This window comes from Octopus bimaculoides, chromosome 1 (genome assembly GCF_001194135.2).
Source record: "Octopus bimaculoides isolate UCB-OBI-ISO-001 chromosome 1, ASM119413v2, whole genome shotgun sequence".
Taxonomy (NCBI): domain Eukaryota; kingdom Metazoa; phylum Mollusca; class Cephalopoda; order Octopoda; family Octopodidae; genus Octopus; species Octopus bimaculoides.
In genome coordinates, this window is record NC_068981.1 from 131,738,890 (window position 1) to 131,748,739 (window position 9,850).

At 36.3% G+C, this 9,850-nt stretch overlaps 1 protein-coding gene across 2 annotated transcripts in view; it reads left to right on the plus strand.

Moving 5' to 3' along the window:
• The window catches only part of LOC106882617 (CCR4-NOT transcription complex subunit 10), a 59,806-nt gene that overhangs the window by 22,625 nt on the left and 27,331 nt on the right, over positions 1 to 9,850 (plus strand). For both annotated transcript variants that reach the window (XM_052970699.1, XM_052970704.1), the window contains 2 exons: positions 4,815 to 5,081; positions 7,052 to 7,202. In XM_052970699.1, the coding sequence (XP_052826659.1) occupies positions 4,821 to 5,081; positions 7,052 to 7,202 (412 nt within the window). In that variant the 5' untranslated portion in view covers positions 4,815 to 4,820. The remainder of the gene's footprint in view (positions 1 to 4,814; positions 5,082 to 7,051; positions 7,203 to 9,850) is intronic.

Consider the following 9,850-nt stretch of genomic DNA (forward strand, 5'->3'; position numbering starts at 1 on the left):
GTGTGTTATATTAAATCATATTTGTATTATATTATAAATAGCTTGTGTTGCCTTCATAAGCAGTTTTTCGTAGATGTTGCTACTGAAATTATATGATTTTCCATAAGACTACATTTCCTTAACTAGTTTAGGTGAAATGCATTATTATGAGAGTAAAGGAATTCTGCTTGCGGTTTCAATCTTAGTTATTTTCTTCTAAAATGAAAATTAATAACAATACCAAAACAAATTCTAACCAATCTTTGTGAACCTCTGATCTTGCACGTGTAATAATATGAAACATTTCTGCAGTAATATTCTCTGATGAATTGATAGTTACTAGCTCATAATTTGATGTATATTTTTAATGTGATACATCTAATATGTTTGTAATTGTTTAATCAAGTGCTTCGTATAATTCCCCAGATACCTTATAGATAAGTTATTTACTAAGTTGTTAACCCATGAGTTAAAGGATTAACTTGTACAATTGTTTAATATTGTGTTCTTACTTCTTAATAGCCGTCAGTAAAAGTTTCTTTTTTTTTTTTTTTCTTTATGGGTAGGCTTGGGTATCGTTCCTGTCCACATATTTATCTATCGACTGTAGAAGTTTAAAAATCTATGTGGTTATAGCTGGATCTACTCTTAGAACTAAAACCTCCTTAGTCTAAGATTGATTATTTAAGCTGCTTTTTGGCGTGTACTATACACTTGTATTTGTGTGAGAGAAAGAGACAGTTGCAGTTGCTGACTAAATTATAAGATGAAGTTTTGTTACAATTATCAAATCAAAAAACTTGATCTTGTCTCAACTTCATAGTTGACTAAGTACCATGTGGAAAGGCAGTAAGTTACAAAAGTAATTCATAGGCAAATATCCGTGGTTATATAGAGATGGTACCTCCTAAATCATGGCCGTGTTCGATCTGTAGTGAGAGAGTCAGTGTGTTGAAATTCACTCATGAAATTAATGGTTAGCGACTATAACGGAACTGTTAATTTGTATGCCCTGCAAATTAGGTGTTAACAGTGCTGGAGATTGATATTAGCGATGTAGTACCCAAAGACACCAGTTAGAAAAGGTTTAAAATATTGTTTTTATTGGCAACATAGCTCGGTTTCCCTCAACATTGACGGTTGTGGATATCATCTAGTAAAGAATAAATTTCATTATGGTTTGGTGATAGTGCAGTGTAAATTTCTGTGAGAGTTAACGTGCAGGTGGGTTGAGAAAATAAAAATGTCAATCATTGCATGCCGAAAAATGAATTTATTGATGTAAACATTAGCTGATGCATACTAGATGAAGAGTAACCATATTGACAGTTAAGCTTTATGAGGTTGGTATGTACTAAAAAATAACCAGAAATATTAAATCTCACCTATGCTAAACTTAACGTGTCAAAATATATGGAAATCTGATCCACTGCAAACTTATTCGATTCTTACTATAATTAAAAAATAAATAAATAAAAATATGATGGTGTCATATTAAGAGACATCACATTAACATCAATATTTTTTATGACCATATCTTTAACTTTTTCATTGTTGCGGTGTGCATGTTTTCATGCTGGACTGGATGGGTTCTGTTTTTTTATACGTCTAAGAACCAACACGTTATCTGACTAGCCATTCTATCAGAAGTCACCCATGATCTTCCATTACCACAGATTCTAGTATTTTTTAAATCCGGCATGTTTTACTCATTGACATTACAAATCCACATCAACAGAGATGGTTCGCCTGCGCTCTCTGTCCCCTATATTTGATGTTTAGTTATTTCCTTAACTATGTATGTTGTCTGCAGTCTTTCTCATAGGTTAGCATTGTACATCTTCTCCAGTCACTGGAGATCTTTGACATAGGCACAGGCATGGATGTGTTGTAAGAGGTTACCTTTGCAACCACATGGTCTTGGGTTCAGTCCCTTTGTGCAGCACCTCAGGCAAGTGTCTTCTATTACAACGTTTGGCCAATCTAAGCTTTGTGGGTAGATCTGGTAGACAGGAACTGAAAGAATCCCTTTGTGTGTGTGTCTGTCTGTCTTCGTGCTTGCTTTCCCCCACCCATCGCTGGACAGCTGGTGTTGGTTTGTTTACATCCCCATACTTTAACAGTTTAGCAACAGAGACTGACAGAATAAGTACTGGGCTTACCACTGTGTGTGTATATATATATATATGTGTGTGTGTGTGTGTGTGTGGAATAGACATGGCTGTGTAGTAAGAAGTTTGCTTCCCAAACACATGGTTCTAGGTTCAGTTCCATTGCATGACACCTTGAGCTAGTATCCTCTACAATAGCTCTGGACCAACGCAAAGCACGAAGACAGACAGACACACACACAAAGGGATTCTTTCAGTTCCTGTCTACCAGATCTACCCACAAAGCTTAGATTGGCCAAACGTTGTAATAGAAGACACTTGCCTGAGGTGCTGCACAAAGGGAAACTTAAAGAAGCCCATTGTATATATACCTATGTACGTGTCTTTGTGTTTGTCCCCCACCACCGCTTGACAAAAGTACTGGGATCAATTTGTTTCATTTAAACTCTTGAAGTAGGTGCCCCAGCATGGCTGCAGTCTAATGACTGAAGCAGATAAAAGATGTATATTTCCCTTACATGCATAAACCCATAAATGCTCTCTACCTATGCAGTTATCACAAGGCAGTCTCTACAAGATTGTTTGACCTGCTATAAATAGCAGCTAAATCTTTCACATCATCTCTTACATCTTTTTTTATAAAAATTGACCCAACTGGATTATTTAATCTGAAAACTCATTTGTGAGTGAGCAACAAGACAGGTTGTCATGGCTGGCTAGAATGTCTTTGACAACCAGTCTGCTTGATTACAGCTGATTTGGAGTGATACAACACGTGCAAGACTGATGAACATGAGTTCAAACCTTATTTATATTGTCCTACTTTCTTCAGTTTACCTAAGTAGTACTCACACTTCATCATCATCATTTAGCATCCATTTTCCATGCTAGCATGGATAAGATGGTTTGACTGGAACTGGTTAACTGGAGATCTACACATCTGTTTTGGCTTGGTTTCTACAGCTGGATGCCTTTCCTAACACCAACCACTCCATAGAGTGTACTGGGTGTCTTTTTTGTGTCACTGGCACAGGTGCCTTTTACATGTCACTGGCACCTCTTACATGTCAGCAGCACAGGTGCCTTTTATGTGTTACCAGCATGGGTGCTTCACACATGTCACCAACTCATGATTTCTTGTTAAAGTCATCACATTTTTAAGATTTAACACTTAATGTATGTTCTGAGATTTAGCAACTAATGTATGTTCTAAGATTTAGCAACTAATGTATGTGGTTACTGTTTTAACTCTTTCGATACTAACCTGTCTATGGTTGTTCCTTTTTTATGATAAAAACTTCTTGCTTTAACCCTTTAGCATTTAAATAGGCCATATCTGGCCCAAATATTCTCCCTGTTTTATATTCAAACTGACCAGGCCTGACCTCTTATGCATATTCCACAATGCCATTCTGAAAATAAACAATCACATCATCGAAATCTCAAAGCCACAAGATTTCAGATGATTATTTCAAAACAATATAAATAAATAAGTATTTAATTTGACAGAGTAATCTCAATGCTAAAGGGTTAAAGTCATCTGAATTAAAGCCTTCTATTAAAAATTCATGTTGATTTAAACACTAGCTTAATAATGATGAATTTATTTTACTGAATTCTTCAATATTTTCCAAATTAATTGAATCAAGAAACATGGTAACAAGATATTTAAAGAAGGAAGATAGTCTAAAGAGGGCTACCTACTTCATTTTGCAGCTCAGTTAGTTCCCTAATTAATTATGGTTTTACTACTGACTAGCTGAGAGATAAATCTCCTGGGAAGGATTATCACAAATAATTAATACCTAATCTTACCCCAGAGTAAATTATGACAACAAATACCAAAACACCTGTATTTTCAGATGTTGTCTTTTAACAGAGAATGAAAATATGGAGGTGTTGTTGGTCTGGCCATAGGCTGTGAATGAGGCAGCATCTTTGTATTTGCTCTTTATTGGAAAGTAAAATCCCCAAAATTTAGACTTTCTACTGCTCATCGTAACTAAATTTATTAGTATTTTTAACTATGGTAACCGCAATAATTATCAATTCAGTCATAAATATGATAGATATTTTTATGAAATGAAATGATAGATATTAGACAATTATCAGAATGACTATGTAGAATGTTAATAAATTTGGTTACTGTGAGGAGTAGAAGATCTAACATTTCAGAATTTTGCTCTTCAATGGAGAGAAGAAACATAAAGGTATTGTTGGCTTCATTCACCTCCTATAGCCAGTCCAACAACACTTTCATATTTTTCTACTCTGTTGATGGGTAAGATTCCAAAATGTTAAACTTTCCATTTCTCATGGCAACTTTTTAATACTCTTTCAGCTCACTCATTAGTATTCATATTACTCTGTCAAATACAATTTTTATTGTTGTGAATTAACCATGTATTATCTTGTAGTTTTACAGATGTGTAAATATTTAATCATCTTTTAATGAGAAACATTCTTTTAGGCATGTGGAAGGTAAACATTCTTTTACTTTCCACACAAGTGAAAGGTAAATGTTTTAATCATATTTAGTATAATAGTTCACATGTCTGAATATAAATCATAATTGTGTTAATTTTCAACTTACTGAAGTCAATAAAGGAAATGTTTTAGGGCTGATCAGTCAACATTACAAAAAGGTTTCTTACCCAAGTAATAAATGAAAGATTTTGTAATGACAACCATCCTTTAACTGTTTTACTTTTTTTGGTTTTCTAGTGTACAATGGCAGAATGTGATGAGCTAAGTAATAGCAACATGTCAGGTTTACCTGTAAATGATGCTCAAGGTGAACTGGCCAAACAAGCCTGGCAGGAATTTAATAAACAACAATATGACAACTGTATCAATATACTAAATAAATTATTGGTCAACCGGTCTAAGGACTCAAAAGTTACTCACAACAAAGCAGTAGCAGAATTCTATCAGTCCAAGTTTACCAAAGTCTCAGAATTTAAACATGGTCTTGCCTCAGTTTGCCAACTTGTAAGTTGTTTTTGTTTTAATTTTATACATTACTTTCTTATTGGTGTTGAAAATTAAAATGTGTGTCATCCTTAATGAAGACTTCATCTTCATGTAATAAGGAAAGAACTCATCCTCCAAACTATTGGTGATAGCTAGAAATCACAAGAATAAGGATTAATTGAAGTGAAACAGCTCAACTGGGAGCACACTTTTATCATTCTTAACTCATTGACTTCTTTCAACAAAACATTAATTTCGTTCATATATATTTTCTTTCCTGTTATGCCATGTCAAATCAGTGATTTATATTACTGAAAAATATATATTTAACATCATATGTCCATCAAGGTTGTTTATTCAGAATACATTATATTGTCAACAGCCTCATATGTAGATGACATCACAGTCACATCTTCCCAACCAGATACAATTGTACAACTTCTCTAATTGAATATCAACTCCCAAGAAATCTGGTTCCAAAACAACAGACATACAGTAGCACCTGCTAAATCCAGTCTCCTTCCTTACTATAACACAAGGAAACATTTCATACAACCAACCAACCTTCATACATAACAACATAAAATATACTACACATGTACAGAAAGTAAAAGTATAAAACCTCTATAACATATGAATGTGGTAGAGGTATTATATATATTGTATGTAATTCCTACTAATAGAAGCATCATCAATAGCTTCGTTAGCTCCAGATATTGTGCTGGGATACACAGCACCAATAATAAGTTCAGAGCAGCATCAGTCTTCATATTAAGTTCATCTTGGTTGTCTTGATTGTAACCACTACCAGAATCTATAACCTGGACCGAAAGAATACAACATGCTCAGAATGTGTGGTGTAGTCCTCACCTGGACAGAGGTATGGCATATGAAGTGATATAGCTGTATGCATTGCATTTAATCATTCAGCTGATACCTTGCATGTTAGAGGTATACTTGGTCAACACTAACATGGAGCTAACATCCAACACCACTTCATGAATTATCACCATTATTTTATGAAATCTTTATCATCATTACCATACAGTATACCTTTTATTGTCTTAGTATATCACCAACACTTGTCATACTATTTCAATAAGTCATGGACATTTATAACATTGTAGTTCTATTTTGTATCAGATTAAGCAAAATATTGGTGTGCTCACCAATTTTATGCTATCAAACACTTCTACTGTCAAACATTATTCAAGCAGGTCAATCACCAAATGCTTTATATGCAGTTGCTATACATAAAGAGCCATCTTGATTGAGGAGTAGTGAGTAAATGGGTAGGAGAATAGTAAAAGGTTAGCTGTAGATACTCTTTTGATCATGGACTAGATGGCTCAGTAGAAGTTTAGAAGGCAAAGTGGATTGGCAGGTTGTGTGGTACACAAACACACTGTTTTTCATATGATGCAGTGATGGGTAAACATCCAGTTAGTGATGATGGGAGACTTCCTCTAGATGTTGTAAACAGTATTCTTAAACTATACAGCTGTGAACGACCTAGTTGATATTTTTAATTAGAGTAGGCATGTGGGTTAGTGGTCAAGGTAGTCAACTCATGATCATAAGATCATAAGTTCAATTCCCAGTGGTGTGTTGTGTCCTTCAGCAAGAGCCTTTATTTCCTGTTGCTCCAGTCCACTCAGTACCTGTATTTCAAAAGACCAGCGTTGCTACATTCTCTGTCATGCTGAATCTCCCTCAGAACGAAATTAAGGGAACGTATGTCTTTGGAGTGCTCAGCCACTTTCACGTTAATTTTATGAGCAGGCTGTTCCATGCTGATCAGATCAACTGAAACTCTTGTCATAACCGACTGAGTGCTAATAATTAGAAATTCCACCCAGAAAGTAAAAAAGGAAGTGAAAATATTTTGGGAAAAAAACCAGCTTTAATTTTTTTATATTCCAATATCAAGCTGACTTATGTAACTTGAGTAAATGTTATATTACTATAACAACACTCTTTTCTTTCAGGAACACATCAATATAGATAACCTCAATAATTTAGATGATGTTGACCACAGTGCTGTTCTTTACAACCAAGCTGTTGTACTTTATCATCACAGACAGTATAAAGCAGCATTGTCCATCATGGACAAACTGTTTCATTTTGTTGAACCTATTGGTATGTATCAGTCTTTAACTAAATTATTGATGATGATTGTCAAAATAATGATGGTAGGGTATCAGTATTGAAGATAATTATATTGCGCTAGCATTGAAATTAACTAATCATAGTAAGATTGCACTTACAAATATAGTTATTTTAGTCTTAGTGACTAACATAGTCATTTCTCTACTGACTCCTAAATGTGTTATAAAGTTGATTTAAATGGATCTATTTTCTTTGTTTGAGATAAGGTCCAAGGGATTGAGCTAACCTGGGGCAAAGGGTCCAGTCAAGGTATGTACACTCCTAGGCAAGGTTTTTTGAAGGAAGACTGGCAGTTGTCCATGCAAGCAAGTCTGCTCTCTCCACACCACTGATGTTATCCAAGGGAAGTGCAGCTGCCTTAGGGCTGACACAGCTTGGCATAAGTGACATTGCAAGCATTATTATCAGAACACAGTGCCAGTACTTATACCTCAAGGCATCTTGCCCAATACTCTAAAAGTTCTGCTAATCCACCACCCTGGATTAGAACTCTTTTGTGTGTGTGTGTATATATATATATGTGTATATATACGCAAGGTCTGATCAATAAGTATCCGGAGTGTTGCCATAGTAACGAGGCTAAAGTGTGCAGAGTAAAGCCACTTGCCACAGATTGACCTTGAACTCTGCTGTGCATGTGCACTAAATTTTAATATTCTCACTTCCACTGTTTACAGCAGTGCATGGAGGGAAGGTGTGTAGTGTGTGATTGTCACATTGACCATGACAAAGAAAGTTGTCATGGTGATACCTGCTCAGAGGCCTATGCAAAGTTGCAGAAAGTGCATGGAGAGGAGTGTATGAGCTGCACACAAGTGTATGAGTGGTTCAGACGTTTCCAAGATGGCCGAAAAAATGTTGATATTGATGAACGTTCTGGGAGACCCATAACTAGCAGAACTGAGAAAAACATCACAACTGTGCATGCAGCTGTGAGGGGAAATCATCAAATCACCATCCATGAGTTAGCAGAGGATGTGCAGATTAGTTACGGTTCAGTTCAGTCCATTATCAATGAAGATTTGGGTATGAGACGCGTGTCTGCCAAGTTTGTGCAAAAACTGCTTTCAGCTGACCAAAAAGACCCTCGGGTTTCAGTTGCTCAAAATCTCCTTGATTGTGTCAAGAAATGGGAAAACTTTGTGTGTGCTTCTGAGCAGGTATTGCCAAGCTTTTGGCAAAATTTGATGCAGATTTTCTGCTCAGCCTTCTCTGTCATGGTCAATGTGATGATCACATGCTACACACCTTCCTTCCAAGCACTGCTGTAAACAGTGGCAGTGAGCTAGAACATTAAAACTTAGTGTGCATGCACAGCAGAGTTCAAGGTCAATCTGTGCTAAGCAACTTCACTCTACCTGCTTTTGCTTTGTTACTATGGCAACAGACCGGATGCTTATTGATTAGACCTTGTACATACGAAAATTAAATGCTTAGGAATAAATTTTTAAAACTAATGTGTAACAACAAAAACTGTCAGACTATTGAATACTAGATTAATGAAACTTTACTCTAAATACATAAGACAGGTTGTTGTATTTTAGGGAAATTTGGTTGCTTGATAGAAAGTGCACTAGGGGCAGCTCACTGTTACATTATTAAAATAGGATTTTTGTTAGCATGACACCATTTTTAATACTTTCTGAACATAAGCATACATGTCCGAGACTTCTGGCAGTTTGCTATGCTTGAGAAGACATGTCAAGCTAAGTAAAAATCATGATCATCCATGCATGCAGGCATGTCCTCTATGTCCCTCTCTCAGCTGAAAATCCTAGTCTTGCAGGCTCATAGGTTCTGATACCACATTAAAGTGCCCATGCCAGTGTCCTGTTAAAAGCACCCAGTTCATTCTGTAAAGTGGTTGGCATTAGGAAGGGCATCCAACCATAGAAACCATGCCAAAGCAGACAATTGGAACCCAAGCAGCTTTCCAGCTGGCTGATTCCTGTCAAACTGTCCAACCCATGCCAGCATGAAGAACAGATGTTAAATGATGATGGTGATGTCAATTATTGCTGCTCTTTATATAGTTTCATGTTTAAAGAGTTCAGCAAGTGGAGGCATGTGGCTTAGTGGTTAGGGTGATGGACTTATGATCATAAGATTGTGGTTTTAATTCCTGGACTAGGCAACATGCTGTGTTCTTGAGCAAAACACTTCATTTCAGATTGCTCCAGTTCACTCAGCTGGCAAAAATGAGTAATCCTGTGAAGAACTGGTGTCCTGTTCAGGATATGGGCAATATATATACCATGAAACTGAGAAACCAGCCCTTATGAGTTGGTACAATTTGAGAAGGTAACTTTATTTTTAATTCAGTATTTGGAGTTTAGGATGCGTGAATTTTACAGTGTATTTTATTCATCAATTATCATCATCATCATCATCATCATCGTTTAACGTCCGCTTTCCATGCTAGCATGGGTTGGACGATTTGACTGAGGACTGGTGAAACCGGATGGCTACACCAGGCTCCAATCTAATTTGGCAGAGTTTCTACAGCTGGATGCCCTTCCTAATGCCAACCACTCAGAGAGTGTAGTGGGTGCTTTTACGTGTCACCCGCACGAAAACGGCCACGCTCGAAATGGTGTCTTTTATGTGCCACCCGCACA